This window comes from Molothrus ater, chromosome 24 (genome assembly GCF_012460135.2).
Source record: "Molothrus ater isolate BHLD 08-10-18 breed brown headed cowbird chromosome 24, BPBGC_Mater_1.1, whole genome shotgun sequence".
NCBI classification, from domain to species: Eukaryota; Metazoa; Chordata; class Aves; order Passeriformes; family Icteridae; genus Molothrus; species Molothrus ater.
Genome location: NC_050501.2, coordinates 4,413,514 through 4,430,948, shown reverse-complemented (window position 1 = coordinate 4,430,948; position 17,435 = coordinate 4,413,514). Strand labels below are relative to the sequence as shown.

General features: G+C 47.1%; 1 protein-coding gene across 1 annotated transcript in view; it reads right to left on the bottom strand.

The window, feature by feature from the left end:
• Positions 1-2,653: 2,653 nt before the first annotated feature.
• The window catches only part of KIAA0319L (KIAA0319 like), a 30,663-nt gene continuing 15,881 nt past the window's right edge, over positions 2,654-17,435 (bottom strand). Inside the window, 16 exon segments of the mRNA XM_036396960.2 lie at positions 2,654-4,380; positions 6,332-6,423; positions 6,779-6,869; positions 7,383-7,505; positions 8,475-8,617; positions 10,519-10,678; positions 10,992-11,130; positions 11,305-11,456; positions 11,759-11,907; positions 12,736-12,817; positions 12,820-12,867; positions 13,401-13,524; positions 14,258-14,486; positions 15,331-15,463; positions 16,024-16,116; positions 17,193-17,280. Of these exon segments, the coding sequence (XP_036252853.1) occupies positions 4,193-4,380; positions 6,332-6,423; positions 6,779-6,869; positions 7,383-7,505; positions 8,475-8,617; positions 10,519-10,678; positions 10,992-11,130; positions 11,305-11,456; positions 11,759-11,907; positions 12,736-12,817; positions 12,820-12,867; positions 13,401-13,524; positions 14,258-14,486; positions 15,331-15,463; positions 16,024-16,116; positions 17,193-17,280 (2,034 nt within the window). The 3' untranslated portion in view covers positions 2,654-4,192.

Genomic DNA, 17,435 nt, shown 5'->3' with positions numbered 1-17,435 from the left:
CCCCCCGTGGCTACGGGAGACCCGGGCGAGGTGTGGGAGCTGCTGTCAGGGAGAGCCCGGCTGGAAGAAGGGAAGCAGCAGCAATCCAGGGAATCCTAATGACAGGAATGCGCTGGGGAGCAGTGCCAAATCCACACGGTCGGAGCAAGGACAGCACATGCAGCAGGATGAGTACAAAGACAGGAAAAACCGGGTTCCTCTGGCTCCGGAAAGAGCTTTTGGGGTTTTTTTAACTCTTTGTAGCCACGGTGCTGCTTAGGGAGGCACAAAGTGGTGCAGCTGTGGCTGCAGCCCCGACCTCCCCAGCTCCGTCACAGTCCGACAGGCGCCTGGCCTTGGCCAAATCCCGGCACCCGAGGGACTGCGGGGCTTCCCCGGGCTGCTGAGCCACCAAAACACCGGGACAGGCGTGGTGGGAGAGCCCTCGAGCTGCTGCCTTGGCCACAACTGCCTCAGTTTCTTGAGCTGTGAAATTCCAGCAATAAAACCCATTTCACAGACTGCGGATGCTCAGAGGCTGCAGCCCAGGCCCTGATCCCCCCCTGGGGATGTGACACAGGCCAAACACTGCCAGAGGCAGGAGCAGCTCTTTGCCCTCAGGGCAGTGAGAAACCCCAATCTCCCCTTCAGGCACTGCCCAGGGCTGCTCTAAGCTCTCCCCACCCACCAAGCAGAGCCAAGTTGGGAGCTCAGCAGATCCGGCTTCCTCTGTCCTTAGGTGACATTGAGGGACGTGAACTCAGAGGCTCCAGCCCACCCCGCAGACCACGTGAACTCTGCATGGACAGAAGGACAGCTCTGAAGGTGAATCTCCTCCCCTCTCCAAAACATCTGTGTCCATCGGGTCCCTCCTGGCTGCCATGTGCTAAAGTGTGCTCCCTACACAGGCAGCCCCAGCAAGAGCTGGGTGGCCACAGTCACCTCCCTCAAGGACTCCACAAACTAATCAATGTTTCTCTGCTGCATGAGGAGGTGCTGCTATCCAGGTGTGGGGCAGCTGCTGCTTTGCTTTCCTGTGAAATCCAGTCTTAGGTGAGAACTGTCCCACAGCTGAAACTGGACAAAGAAGTAAAACATCTTCCCATTTGCAAGAAACATCTTCCCACGTGCAAGAAGCATTTTGTTTAAAAAAAAAAAAGACTTTTAGTCTTGACCCAAGTAACACTGGAATCCCCAAACATCATTAACCAAAGTGCGGACAGGTTGGGCACTCCCAGCTATGCAGTAGGATGTGGAAAAGATTTAAGAGCAAACTATTTAAAAACTATAGAATCTGCCTCAAACATCTGCACCAGCACTTGAATATGCTAAAGGAAATAAAACTGAGTGAAGGTGCTGGTTCATCTGACAGATGTCTCAGCCTTTAACTTCCACACGTGGGCAACTTGTAGCCAGTGTCTAATTGTGAAATCATAAAGCATAGCAATGCAGAAACCTTCCTGAGCAAGGTCACGCTCACCGCGCTCGGGTAACAAACCAGCGGCAAAATTAGTGACACTGGGAGAGGAGGAGAGCAGGGAAAGGAATTCCAGAACCCCAGGGAGGCTCTGTGCACTCACCTGGGGAGGGCTGTGCTCCTGGGGCACTGCAGCAGACAGCCCATCCTGCTCCCACCTCGGGCCAGGGGTTCCCACCTTCAGCCCAGGGGGTCTCCTCACCTCTGTCAGCTCCACACATCCTTGTGCCCCCCAAAGCTGGGGTGCAGAGCCTGTCCCCATTCCCAAAGCCTTGGTGGCACTGAGGGTGAACATGTGGAGGGGGAAGAGGCTGCACAGCCAGGGAATACTAATGGGAGCCAGGAATCTAATGTGAGCTTGTGCTGTGCTGTCACAAACCTGCACTCAGAGATGGCAAGTGACTATGAGCCCACTGGGCACAGAGGGAAGGCCAAAGCTCTCCCCAAAGCCCAAACCTGGGTTGGGGTGCAGCCCCTCAGTACAGCACCCCCACCTGAAGGGCTGTGACCCCACAGTGAAACACAGGGGTGAAGGAAACAACTGCAGCTGAACAAAGGTGTTGGAGGTAACAGCTGCACTGACTGTAATTCCCTCTCCTGTAACAAGCAGCCAGGCTCACTGAAAGCCCACCCTGGGGCTGTTGAGAAGGGCTCTGACCCCTGCAGTGCCTGAGCCCCCACCTGCTGCTGGGGGCCCTCCCTGGGCTGGGCAGGAGAGAGGGGCTCCAAAAGCACAATCCCACAATGACCAGAACTCAGCAGAGCCCAACAGCTCCCCTCTCCCAGCACAAAGTGCTCCCACAGCTGCAGCCTCAGGGCACACCTGCTCAATCCCTGCAGCTCCAAACCCTCCTGTTCCCACAGTTTGCTCACTTACATCCAAACGAGGCACATGAGGGTGGTGTCACCCAAGAGTTAAGTGTGGGGCCATGGGACAGCCAGCGCTGGGCTGTGGCCTCTGAGGAGCCTCCCAGGGTCAGCCCTCCTGTGTGTGGTCCTGGGTGGGCTTGGAGGGTGCAGGAGCCTCCAGGGAGGGGAAGCCTGAGCCAAGCCCCAGCTGTGTGCCAGACAAGAGGCAGAGGGTGGCCCGTGCTGTGACGCCAGCAAATGCCACAGCCTCAGCACGGGGAGAGCTGCAAGAGCTGGGCCTGAGGAACAGCTGATTGCCCAAAAAACAAACTCAGCAGCAGCCATGACTACATTCAGTGAGGGAACATCCCCTCACGTTCAATAGTGTTTAATCTTCATCTAGCTCAACACAAATCAGTAGTGCAGCAATATAAATACAACTGAGGAACTTAAAGCCTTTTGGCTTTCATAGCTCAATAAGAAGAAGAAAAAAAAAAAGCCAATGAAACCAGTTTCCAGTTTTTAAATTAAACACAAAGAAAGGCAATGAACTGCCCACCCATCCCCAGAGAAGCAGTGGCATCCTTCATGCCAGCACGAGGCTGAGCTCTGCCCGAGGACAGGGTGCAACTCACGACAGCAGCACAGTGAGAAAAGGGAGTGGGAATGGGAAAGGACCCCCCTGCCTGCCCTTGGGCTCAGGCAGCAGGGACACAGTGACACGCTGTGCCACGTGCTGCTGGCACTGCCCACCACCCCTGGGCACCCAGAGTTCCCTTTTCCACCACAAAAGGACATCAGTGTGCTCTTGACACTGCAATAGGAGCACACAGGGCTCTGCAGCCACAACAGCACAGGGCCAGTGAGCTGCCAGCCTGAAGGAGCAGCCAGCTGGGGACTGCAGACACCAATCCCCATCACCTGGGATGTGCAAATTTTAAGGGAAAAAAAAACCAAAACCAAACCAAAAAACCACAGTACATAGTGTTCCATAACTGAGATATGGGTAATGTCCAGCCTCATGGACGGCCTGGTGACCAACAGAAGGTGCTGGGGCCACAGAACATGTCACAGCTTTGGAATGAAGCCAGACGTTGGACACAGGTACCAAAGGTGGGTGTGTGTGTCCCCAGCTCTGGTACCAAGCAGGACTTTGCTGCAGGAGGGGGTCTCCCAGCCTGGGCAGTAACCACAGGTCAGCTTTTCACACATGAACAGGCACCAAGTCCCAACACCCATCATGAGAGCAGCCTGACAGTGATTTGGAACAGCCACAAACCCCTCTCCTACCTGCAAACTGCCAGAGTGTTTACATTCCCCCTCCTCTACACTCCAACAGCAGCCAAGTGCATGTGAAAGGACAAGTCTACATTAAAATAGTGCTCAAACCATTAGGGAAGGTGAGAGTAAAGGAGAAGAAAGTTGATGGACAGCACAAGTAGCCTGTGGTAGGCTATGGGAGCCTGAAGGGAGCTCAGAGCACAGCTCAAGGACTTGACTTTCCTTCTCCAAGGAGCTCCAAGGCAAGTGAGCTGAAGTCCACAGGTGCTCCCTCCACTGCACTCTGAGGTGGCTTAGGAGGGTCCTGCACATTCACAGTTGCTCCAAGTGGTTCTGTCCTGCCCTCTCCAGATGCCAGCTCCATCCTTTTCTGACTCTTCTCCTGGGGGTTCACAGTTGCCTTCTCCTCCTTTGATTTCCCTTGAAGTTCAAATTCAAGTACAACCAGTTTTAACCGAATGAAAAGAAACCCAGAAAACCAAAGTTATTTTCTGTGAAACGAGTTAGCAGCGTTGTCCTGGTCAAAGTGGCCTCCAAAGGCCGTGGTAGGACAGGGATGGGATTGGCCTTCCCTGCTGAGCTCCAGCCAAGGCTGTCCAAGGGGGGCTATAGGATTTCCTCCCTCTGGCTCTTGCCTTTGAGGCTCAGCTGGCCGTTGCGCAAGGAGCCGTTCTGGCTGCGGAGCAGTTTCCCTTTTTCCCGGTCAGGCCATGTGAAGATGGCTTCATCACTGTCCAGCTCAGACTCTGAGTGCATCAGGCTCGTGTTGAGGACTTGGGCTTTCTGTCTGCCACCTTGAAGGGGAAACATTCCCAGGTTAGAAAAGCTTTTAACACCGGTGAGGACCTCACCTTGCTCCATCCCCTCTAAGTCTCCTTTTCCGATCACGTCTAAGAGGCAGCAGAATCTGACCTTCCTCTGTGTGTCTCTTATTCCCTGTGATGCTGAAGCCAAAGTGATCCTGTCTCAGACACTCTGGCATGTCAGAGGTCACAACAACACTCCAAGACAGCACAAAGCACAACAAGCAGACAGGAAGGCAATGATGTGACCAGAAGGGGATGTGAGCACACGTGGGAGCTCTGTCTCCCTGACCTTGCTCGGGGCATTGCCTAGAAAATGCTTGGAGGGCTCACAACTGGAGTAAGAGAATATGTAGGTGTGTGAGGGAGATCTCTGCCATCTCACTACCCTCTCCCTACTCTCCTCTCTGCTACTCCTGCCTGCAAGGGAAGAGAGAAATTAGCAGGATGAATTTAGATTAATGCACAAGGACGGGAGAGAGACATTTACTGATATTGTCAGCAGAGGAAATATTTAAATTTAGCTTTTCCTTAATGGAGAAATGCAACATTTCCTCTCTTAGCAGAAAGCTCCCTGGACATATCTAGCAGGGAAAAAGACTTCAGTCAGCAACCAGCCTCAGAAACAGCAAGATGAGTTTAGTTACCAGAGAGCAAATGGTGAGGCACATTTAGCACATTTATTGCACAGTGGGCTCTGAGGTGACAGATGGTCAGATTAAAGCAGAGTTGGGTGCTGAGGGAGGGAAACACACCCAGGTTTCCTGCAAGGGTATCTGTGTTTGAGCAGTTGGGACAGCCTGGTCCTCAGAGGAACAGCTGATCAGTCTGTCACTGCAATGCCCTCCATGCTGCTCTTGGGCACTGCTCACTTTGCTGGAACACCATTAAGGGGGATAATACCAGGATGAGCAGTCATTTTCTGCTAGCAAACAAGGATCAGGGACTCTTTTCCATGCACAGTTAACACATCTCCTTCTCTAAACAAAACCAGGACACACTCTGACATGAAACACACACTCAGCAGCTGCAGAGCTGCCTGGCTTTCAGCAGGGCTGTACTTGGCACATCCTTCCCAACACTTCCCTCTTTTCCTGGTCAGTCAGCAGGTGGCCATGGCTTGGTTCATGTATCAGATAAAACCACTCCAGCCTGAAATAACTCCCTGATCTTTGCAAAGCACTGACAAGCACTCTCAGGTCAGCAATGCAGGCAAGGAAATGCTGGCTAAGAACACTGAAGACAAATCCTGTCCTTCTGGAATGGGCCAATGGACCTGTAGCCACATGGAGCACTGAGGAATTCATGGAGCTCCCTCTGAAATGCACCTGCTTACTGGAAAACTAGAGGATGAGCTAAAATGTGAAATTTTCACAGCCTGTTATGCACAGGAGCAAGAATAAATAAGTTGATGAACCAGTTGTTTGTGGTGGGTGAGTAGCAGAGCAGAAATAAACCTCAATCTCTCCAATACACAAGTATTTTGAGGTTGTTCTCAGGTGTTGATCAGTTCAGTGTAATGTTTAGTGCCACTGAATCCCTGCTTTGCTGTAGAGAATGACCAAAGAATTGCATATTGGCAGGAAGGGAACTACCAGAACCCAGGGAAAAACTTCAGAGCAGGAGAAGTTACAGTCAAGACCCAATTTTGGGCTTTCTGAGTCAGACTGTTCTGCACAGCTTAATGCATCCACTTCCTACTTCTGAGGTACCAAGTGGAGACACCAGGACCAGGCCAGTTTTCAGCCCCAATTTCCAAACCTACAAGTTAGATGACTTTACTAAATACCCCATATACAGATCTGAGACAAGCTCTCAGATCTTCTGAGACCCCTCTGTCAGTCCCTACACCACGTTTGCTTCACTGTTATTTTAAGTCTACCAAAGAAGAGTCCCCAGTCAGCACTCTGGAAGTGCTGAGCTCTTCCCTCTCATGTTTTACCTGCTTTGGGATTTGGTTTTAACTCCAGGCTTTCTTGATCCGTTGCATCCAAAATCTTGTATTTGCTTTTTCTTTTGGATTTTCCTTTCCGTCTAAAGGGGAGAAAAAGGAATTAAGGAACAGTCCATTTCTAAAAGAGCCAGAAGAAAAACAACTCTGATCTTCAAAGCTAAATCACTTGCTATTTAGGATTATGTTCATATTACAAAGCGAAACATTAAAATGTTGCTCAGTTGCACATTTATAGGTTAATCCAAATTTTCCTTCTTAATATAACTCAGAGTTGTGGAACTTCAAAATTTAACTTGAAACACTTAAGTGAGAAAACCCAGCATCCCAAGGCTCAGCAGATGACCTGCTGGGACAATGGGATTGAATCTTTAACCTCCTACTGCAGACACTTGGCTGTGAAACCTGGATACAGCAGGGGTTTGGTCTCAGTCCCACCTCTTGCAGCAGCAGATCACCATCCACGACAAGATTCCAAAGGCAACCACGATGACAAAAGATGCAATGATCACATACAGCACACTCCACTCTGCAAGCAAAACCCCAGAGATAAACACATTTTGGCACCTCGTACAACTGACAGTGCAGATTTTAGGGGACTGGCTTTGGGAAAGAAAAGGCAAGGCCTGCCTCTTTGCAGAATTAGAGGCTGGCATTCCTCTTTGCAGAATTAGAGGCTGGCATTCCCCACAGGCAGCACCACCAGATCCCCTAGGGGATCCAGTGTGTGGACCTGCTGGGCAGTGTTCACTGTGTGCTGGTTTATACAATTTGCTCTCCTGTGGCAGGACAGAGATGACAGAAGAGAGCTGTGCTTTATACACCCGGAATAGACTCAACTTTAGTGAGTGTCCACTGGGAGGCTGTGAAGGGAGCTCACTCCCCTGTCAAACATCTGCCCAGAGGTGAGACAAGAGTCTGTGTGCTGGTGTCAGCATCTCATCAGAACAACAGGGAGACAGCAGGCGCCTGGCATGTGCCCAGCCTGGGTTCCAAGCAGGGGTTTCTCTGCCAAGGTGCCCGCCCCGGGGGGGTCACGTACCGCAGTTGCTTTCGCCGTCCCCCATCTGCACCCTGAGGAAATTCTCCATCCAGAAGGGGTCACACACGCAGCGCTTGGTGAAGGAGTCACAGCGCCCGTGCTCGGAGCAGTTCAGCTGACAGGCTGGGGGCCAAAACCAGCAAGGTGAACTAAATGACTCACAGGTGAGGCAAAAATGGGACAAAATAGTTCAATCCAGCCAACCCCTCCTGCAAGGCTCTGATCTGAATGTGGCCCCTCTGTAGCTCATTCATAGCTCAGCCGTAATCACAAGAGGTGAGAAGTGCAAAGTAAGCACCTGGGCTTCCTGCCAAACTGAAACATCCCACTTCACCAGCAACATATATTTTGCCTAATAAATCCTCATTTTGATATACAAGTTATGGAATTTGTATATTAGTCAAGTAAATGTTTTTAAACAAAGTTTTGATTTTCCAATTCAAACCCCGACTGTGAGACAGACAAGAAACAAACAGATCCTTTGGAGGCACCAAACAGAACTGAAAAATGGCTTCTGAAGGCCACAAAATGGTAAAATCAGGAAGTAATGAAAATAATTACTTTACACAATTCTAGTTTCAAATCTCTAACTGATCAGCAAATGATCCTCACAGGATGGATCTCATAAAAGAAAAGCAGTGCTAATGTAAAGATGTAAAATAATGATAGAAGGGGAACATTTCCTGCAGACTGATGTTTGTGCTGCATAGGAAATGAGTGGGTTCACAGCTACCAAGATGTGCAGTTTATTGTTTTCAGGATGACACTGATTTCAGTGGCTATAGTCCATTAATACTGTATTTTAGTTTCATAAGTATCAATCTGCTTTTGGTTTTGTGAACTCTTATCTTCACAGCAACACTGCAAGTAATTATTTATAAGAAGTTGAATAGTGAATAGACAGAATTAATTGGTAAATAAGCAATTAGTGAATAGTCTAATAGACTTATTTTCTGTTTCCCATTTATTAACATGAAAGCTCCTGCAGTGAGTGTGTGTGGGCATGTGGGTGGTTTTAGCACCCTTATTTCTGTCAGGCAGCTGAAAGGAAGGTAAAAGATGTTCAGTCTATCCCAAGAGACTCTCACTTACTGACTGTGTTAATCTCCAGTGCCCGGAAGATGAGGAAGTCTGACTGTTGTTTCCTCAGTTCGTTCTTCAGCGTCCAGGCCACGTCTCGTCCTTTGAATATCTGATGGGGAGGCTGGTTCTGCACAAAGAACACCATCTTCGTGCTGGAAGAGAGGCAAAAATTATTAATTACCTGCTGCTTCTCCAAACATTAGGTGGAGAGCACACTCTCCAGTCTGTCATTAGAGGGACTTACTCAGAATCCCAAATTTATTTGAAGACCAGACTTCTGGCTCTGTTTGAAAGCAGTAATGGCAGATCTGGTCTTACAGTAGAAAACCCTTCAGAATATCTGATCCATTCATGTTTTCCAAGCTATGGCTGCACTCAAATTTGCACATCAAGCAGATCTTTGCATGTTCATGCTAAGCATCAAATCCCCAGACTTTAAGGTCTTGCTGTTTTCATACTCTCCTTCCTTCCTTCCTTCCCTCCTCTTTGTGGGATCCTGAGAGTTTACTACCCTGAAACTTGGAGGTCCATTTACATGCTCAGAGCACAGTGCTCCAACACCAGAGAGTGGAAGTTTACAGTCTTTGCAAAGCTGAGTTTAAATGCACCAAGTGCTGTAGCCCAAAAACAACCCAGGTGTGAAGGATTCTGTATTCTGCAGCTTTACTGCATTAACTTTATGATAGAAGAACTTGTTCCTCATGGCTTGCTCACCTTGCAGAGCCCTGTGGATCCTTTAGACTCACAAAAGGATGCATGAATGTGGATTTATTATCACTAGTGAGCTCATGAGTCAATGGCATATCAGTGAAACCCTCAGAGTATGTGAAAAAGAACAAACCAACAGTCAGAGGAAAAAGCTCTTTTTTAACAGCACAAGTTACTTTGACAGTGGAAGCAAAAATGGGATCTTAAAGCCATCTGTCAGGAAACAATCTCTGCTCCTTTATAACACTTCCCACTCTTTTGTCTGCTTGAACACATAAACAGATGAAGCATTAATGACAAGAATCCCTTACTTGCCTTACTCAGGGGCGACTGGTTTGCTCATGGCAGAGACAGAGAGCTACAGTTACAACAGAAAGTGCTGGCTCCTCTGTTCTCAGCTCTCTAGGTTTGCATGGACAATGAATTCTGATTTTCCTGCTACAGCAGGCCATGTGGACACAAAGGAATCGATACATCAGAGCACTCAGCTAGGTGTAAAGTAACAGCAGATTTATTGCTGACTTGCTGCAGGACTTTAAGCATGTCCCTTAAATCTTCTTCAGTGCTTTAGGTACTTTAAAACTACTCCCCTTTTAATAAAAACTAAGTGCAATATTGCACTTATTTCGACAGATTTCCACTCATGGCTTGTTGCCACTCTCCAGGTAGGCAATACCACCCTGACCTACAGCCCTGATCAGCAGTCAACTTCCATGTGTTTAGGATAAATGCAGTTTTCTGTAAGCCAATTAGCAATCAAAATTAAGCTTTTCCATCTCTTCAAACAGAAATTACATTGGCTTTCAACATTTTTTATACATTAGGTTGAAGCAGTTGTGTAGCCAATAAAGCTTCTGCAGAATTAGTGGAAGATGCTCCCTGCCTGGGCTGTGTGGTTGGAACTGGATGATCCTTAAGGTCTCTTCCTACCCAATCCAGTCTGTGATTGTATGAGCTACCAATCTGGCATGAAGGTGAAGGGGATTGTTACACACTCTGGTGTGTTCTAAGTGTTTCAGCAAACTCCTCCACTAAACTCTGTTACTTTTCCAGCTGCAGAACATCCCTTTACAGAGTCTCCACAATTTTCAAAAAACAAATCAGATTTGTTCTTATTTTACAGGTTTGAGGTGAAAATACACCAGCATCAGCAGTTTTCAAGGGCAATGCACCATCCCCAGAGGAGAAAGATACTCAAGACCTGCTTGGCACCTCTGATGCGAGCAGGAATATCAACGTTAACAACTCCACATGTCCCAGCGATCCAATCTGCTTTCCAAAAGGCCTTGATTTTCCAAACCCTCAAGCAATTCCTTGCTGTGTACCCTCCCAGATGAACCCCCACCTTTGTTCAGTGTATGGCTGGATCTTTTGCACGGTGATGTCGGAGTCGAGGACGCCCAGCAGCACCCCAATCTGCCGGATGAACATCCCCTTCTGCCGCTCCGTCAGCTGGCTCACGTTCACATCCAGGATCATCTCCACCAGGTTATTTTTCCTAGGATCTAGACAGAATGTAGATTGTACAGATCTTTAGAGTTTCTATTTAGCAGCCTGGGCACAAGGCAGGTTTTTAGTTATCTTTCTAGGATGTTTCTGATTTGAACACGGAACTACAGAGTGACACTGTGGGAAGGGACACAAGGTAACAGAAGCAGTGAGAGTCAGCCCTCAAAAACCACAGGAAAACACAACCACATCCCCCAAAACTTTTGACATTTACAGTTCTAAACTAGACTAGATGACACATTTTAATCCCAGTGTGCTGTATCCAGAGGGCTGCAGGCAAATGTGGTACGGCACAAAACTCAGACTCACCAGGTTTGACCTCCACCGTGGTCCTTTCCACATCACTCTCTCCTTTGGCATCTGTTACTCTGAGGTGAAATGTGTAGGTCCCTTCTACCAGATTGGACAGGAGGAGGACAGGATGATGGTCTGAATTATTTAAGACTTCCTGGAAGGCAGAACAAAGTAAGTATGAGGAAACAAAGGATCAAAGCAGCACCATGTATTGTCATATTTCAGGATATGACAGAGTAACAGCCCAACAAGGAGCTTTGTATTTCCTCAGGAGCTGTCAACACTACCTTGCACTGATTTTTGTGATCCTTTACAAAAGAAAGCTCACCCCAGCTGCAGGGCTCCCCTCATCTCGGGTCCACAAGTAGCTGACAATCCCTTTATCATCAGAGGACTTTGATCCATCCAACTCTGCTGTGTTTGTGGGCAAGGTGATGACAACATTACCAGCAATCTTTGCAACGGGTGGCTTGTTTATCTCTAAATAAACAGAGAGAAAACACTTGGAGAAAGATCTTGTAATGCCCAATTAAAAATTACTGCATTAGATCTCCAGTGTACTCCAGAAATCCCAGTCTAACCCCAGGGAAGAGAAGGGAAATGCTGCAGGATTAAGCTGAAAATACCACTCCTCCAGAAAAGGGCAAATCTCAAGGCCACTTCAGTGCTCTCCACATTGTCTCCCTCCATTCCTTACTTCTGTTGTGTCTCTGAACACAGGTTTTGCTGAACTGCTCAGAGATAACCAGTGACTGAGCAGCTCTGCTCATGGCTGGACGTACCTTCCTTGACGATGACGTTGACGGAGCTTTGGCTCTGCAGGTTCCTCTCATCTTTCACTGTCAGAGTGAACTCATATGTCCCAACCTGGAGGCCTGTGACAGTGGCAATGCTGCTGTTGGCATTCTCCAGCTTCACACCATCTGGACCCCTAACCAAGACACAAGGGGTTTGGTTAGTTTTGGGCCTTTTTCAGGGGTTTTGATAAGTTTGAACTTTGCACAGAGCACTGGAGGCAACCTCGCTCCAAACAGGAGCTTGGAAATAATAGGCCATTATAAAAATTAAAATTATGTTCTCCAGTTACAGCAAGATAATCTAAAGAATAAGTGCAGAATCCAGAACAAAAAGCATAATTTCTGGCAGGTTAATGCATTGGTTAATTTTAAACCAGAGGAACACTGATAACAGCACTTAGGTGGTGTTTACAAATAGTGGTACTTTCAGCAACTTGGCTTGTGAACTGCACAATGAGCCAATTTTGTAAAAAAAAAAAAGGTGCAAAGCAATAACAGTCCTTCATTTCTAAGGCTTTGCACAGACATTGCATTAACAAACAGAAAAAGCTACTGCAAGTTGCTAATAGGCTTTTTCCTGAATTCCCTAAAGCATTTCACGGAATTTAGAGTTGAAGAGAACTCTGCCTCCTTCAAACAAACTGCAAAAGCATCGAGTTAGGAGGCCCTGCTGTTGTTGAGCACAAGGGTCAGTCTCTCCATGAGACCCAAGCTCCATTGCTGTGAATGGAAACACAGCTGAGCCACACCATGCTCAGAGTGGGAGCCAGGCCTAGAGATGAAGGCAAAGCTATTTCTCATGCTCAAAGAAAACCCCCCTTCTTTCCAATCAAATATAAATCCTTGTCTTATTCAGGTAAAGCTTGTCAGGCCCCATGTGACCATGACTGAACACAAGAGAGGTGTGGGGGTGTTTTAAATGAAAGATTTGGATACACAAGAACATGGAAGGTGATACACACCGTGTTTTTTCCCAAAGATAGAAGACTATCTTCTGGTCATCTGAGCTCTTGCTGCCATCTAGAGTGGTGCTGTCCACAGGAGAGTCAATTCTTTATCTGGACCAGCATCTGCCTTTGGGGGCTTGTTGTTCTCTGGAAAAGAATGCAGGATTTTTCACACACACACCATAAAGGTGAAGCTTAAAACACCACCAATAAGATTTTCCAGTACATCCCTTGCCCACTACCTTGTATTCAGATAAAGTTAGGTTAAAAGCATTTAAGAAATTCAATAAGCATTTAATTCACACATGTGCAATAAAATGAAACTGAAAACTAGGAATTCTGATTTTTGCTCTCATTCTCTCAGTACTGCTCCACTTTTCCTGCCCCTGTCCCAGGACCCAGCACTGTGGGCAGGCACAGCTGTTTGGAAATACAATCCTGCCTTTATTGTAGGAAAATATCAATTAGGTTACATTGTGTAAAATAAGAGAATGGCCCACAAAGGTAATATTCATACAAGCTTTCTTTTGCTCATTTATCAGCAATATACCAGCCCAGAATGTTCCTAAATCAGATCAGCTTTTCTGAAAGTCACCATAAGATCTAGAGGTCGCTGACAGATTGCTGCTCACCTCCAACCCCTGGAAGGGAAGCAGCAAGAGCAGGTAAAGGCAGCTTACCTGGCTGGACTATCACAGTGACCTCTGCAGTGGACTGGTGCCCAGCAGAATCAGTCACTATGAGCTGGTAGGTGTAATCACCTTCCTGCATTGCAGAGAGCTGCAAGACTGGTGTCCTCACACCCTGTAAGAAAAGATTTTCATGGATTAAAAACAATCCTCGTGCAGATGATGGTGGGCCAGAAGACTCTGATTCTAAAGTAACTGTTACCAGCACATTCTAGGGGGTTATTACCAACTCCTGCTATGGGAGCAGGAGTCTGGGCCACTTCAGCAAAGCTCTTGCAGCTAAATTTATGCAACTACAAGGACACTGTTGTGGGGCATTACAAGAGTAATGCCATACAAGCAGACCTTTAGGGATTCAATAGTTCCCAACTCCAGTAAAATCTCTGGGGAGCCCTGTGCAAATCCCACACATTGTGAACCCGATTCATGGACTTTCTTATTCTATAAATTTGACAGTAGTAATAGTCTTTAAAACTAAAATGATGACACAGAAACAAGTTCCAACATTTACTGTTTAGCACTGAGAAGAGTCTGGCCAGTATCAGTAAAATTCAGACTCCAAGATTCAGCTCAAAAGTTCCCACCTCTCTCAATCCCCCTTCTTCAGCAGGTTTTAAAAGTGCATTGCTCAAGAAAGGAACAGGATGCCAGTGGTGAGGCTGGTGCTCCAGCTAAGCCACTAAACCACCACCAGCTTCACAAGGATTTAACCTTAGGCACATACTTATATCACACATTTGCTCTGTAGGATTCTAAAAGACATTTGCTAACAGTCCATTAAAACTGGTTTGATTATAGACAAAATCCCAGCTAGTGAGCAATCCAGATGGAGCACAGGAGACACTGACCTGCATCTCCATCACCTTCCCTTTGCTGTTGGGGCTCAGCAGCCACTCGTAGCTGACGATGCTGTGGTCGTCCGTGCTCTGGTTGCCATAGAGAGTGATGGAGTTCTGGGGCAGGGTGATCACCTGGTTTGGGCCAGCATTGGCCACTGGAGGATAATCCACTGCCTTCTTCACAGTCAGGTTAGCAGTGGTGGAGTTACTGGCACCATCTGAGTCCACAACGGTTAGACTGAAGAGGGAAATAAGAAGTGATGGTGACCAGAGCTGAATACAGACTTTTCTGAATAGAAACTTCCCCCAAATGTCCAATTATCAGCCTCAAAGTGATGCAAGTAATTCAACAGTCACATCCATCTCTCACTTGAAATCTAACAACCAGTTCCAAGGTGAAACACAGAAGTGCATTCTAACCCCCAAGTGGCCTGGACACAGCACATCTCCTCAGGTAGGCAGGTACCACAAAACACAACTGCTTTCTGCTAAATCTAGACCTGAACATGGATGTGGTAAGTTCATGCCAACAGGTTAACAAGAAAGCAGTGATCACTAAGAGGTACTCCAGGTTATTTTACTTTAAATAGATCTGCTGATGCAGTGATGGACATCACACCAAAATACAGGCCAAAGGAAAAACACAGGACAAATACAAAAGTAAAATCAGCCACCACCTATTGCCCAGGTTGTGCATCAATCCATTATACCTCATTCACTTATCTGAGACAAACACATTGCATTTAAAAACTGGATTTGAAGACTGCATTTCTTCCTAAGCCTTTACCCAAAGAGTTTAGATTTGACATTTCAAGAGACATTTTGCAGTACTGACAGACCAGCCATCATCTTAACCAGGGCTACAAGGCAAGAATAAGAAGTAGCTGGACAGCTTATCTCTCCTGAAGTGCAAAGCTACAAAACTGCTTGAAAGTGTAGGAGTGGAGAGAGGGAACATAACAAAACGGAGTTCTCTCCATGTTTTGTGTTGGGTTTTTTTAAAGCAGATTAACACTTCAGGAATCTCATACATTTCACTCGTAAGGGATGGGAACTGATGGACTCTGCCAGGTGTGACCTACCTGAAAGTGTAATTCCCAGGTACCAGGTTGGTGAGTGTCAGTATGGGAGTGTCACTGGAAACCTTCTCCTCCCTCAGGGGACCCTTCAGCTCTTCCCAGTGGTAGCTGATAATTTTATCATCATCAGTGCTTTCTGTTTCAGTAATGGAGGAAAACACACACACACAAAGAGTTGGAAAATGCTGCTTCACAGATTCCAATGGTCAGTCCCCACTTCTGCCCTGGGTTTAGTATTTTTGGCTGAAGCCCAAAGTCCCTGTTATGCTCAGACACCCAAACTGTAACAAATCAATGCTAGCTGGGCCTAAGACAACCTGAATTTGTTTAAAGGAACTCCTGAAAAGCTCTAGTGCAGGCCAGGATCACTGAAGGTGGCGTGTCAGTAACTTACACATTTGAAGTTTAGCCAAGAGCCCGGTAATTTTGACTGACAGTAATTACTTTTTGATTCTGAGCAGCAACCTCCAGAGCTTTTCCTTTTTTAGGAGACTGGCTCAGGCCAGTGCCCTTCAAAAGGAACATGGAGAGGTGCTGCTGTGTGTGTTCTGCTCTCCTGGCCAGAGAGGCCAATTCTTTTCACTGAACTGTGTTTGACAATGTCATTGTTTCTCTTGAACTTTATGCAAAAGGCCAGCCCAGGACCAAACACAAAGCCCCCTGCTGGATGCTGCACTAAAACCTGCAGGTACTCACTGCTGCCGTCGATAAGAGTGGAAATGGTTGGCAGGGAGATTTCCTGGAATGGTGGGGACACGATGGCAACAGGAGGCTGATTCACCCGGGGCTCTGCAACAACAACCCAGCTGTTACCATCACGCTACAGGCAGAAAGTCCTGGCCAAGGAACTGCAAAACTATCAGCAACAGTGATATGTGCTTCCAGCATGTTCTACACCAGCTTGGGGAATCAGTGCTGCCAAAAAGGACTTCAAACAGTGTGGGGTGAACAGCCAGCACATCAGTGCTCTGGGAAGGCTGCACTGCATCAGTTTTTCCCTACTGGGTCAAGCACCTACAGCTTCTTGCCACAGTGTGGCTGCTGCTCTGAAAAGTGAAGGATTTTGGTGCATGCTGCCAGCTGCAAACTCACTGCTTATAAGGAAATGATCAGCCACAGCACCCAGAAGACCAGCCACACACTCTTGCTAATTTAGGGAGTGCAAGAGGCCTTCTTTGCCCACAAAGCTTGTACAAGAAGTCTTGCTGAAGACTGCAAAATGAAGGGGTTTTATTGACACTTGTGGTTGTCTCTTTACACAGGCCACATAAAAAGTGAGGCAGCACAAGATGCTGTACCTCCACCAGCTCACCTGCAAACCAAGTCTTACAATAGGGAATGAGATTTGACTTAACCTGCCTGTGGTTGGGAATGATATTTCTTATGGACAGGAAAGAAAGGAACCTCCAAAGGAGCTTCAAAGCTCTGGCTTCTCTTGAGTTTTTGCTCCTGCTGCTATAAGATTTTTGTCAGACTGCAGCTAGTTTTTATGGAAGCAGTGGCCTGTCAGGGTGAGATGTGTGCTGAGCACTTCCATAGCAGGATTAGAGCTCTTTTATCAAGTGGTTGGCTTGATACAGTACAGCAAAAATAGCAATGTTTAGCAATAGCTTCCAATCTCAGGAAATTATTTAATATATACACATATATATGTGTGTGTGTGTGTATGTATATACACTCACATATATATGTGTATATATTAAATGATGTATATATTAAATGATGTATATATTACATGCTGCAAGTTGATAGCACAATGAACTATCCCCACACCAAACCAAACAATCTAACCCCATGGTACAGCTGCCTTGGCTTGTCAGAGATGGCTGAAGTCAAGGAAAATCCAATCCAATCCCAGCACTCACTTGGATTCACTGTTACATTCACATATCCCTCTCCATGAGCGTTTTCCCCATCCACAACGACTTTGAACTCGTACAGGCCAACAGTAAGCTGGAAACAAACACAAAGGATTATTTACCTACAGGTTGGTGGCACCATGTCAGGACCTATTGGAAGGTCAAGTTCCTGTGCTTTGGCACAGGAGCACCCAGGCAATTGTGCTTCAGCCTCTACATACACAGCAAAGGAGGGTTTCCAGGCCAAAA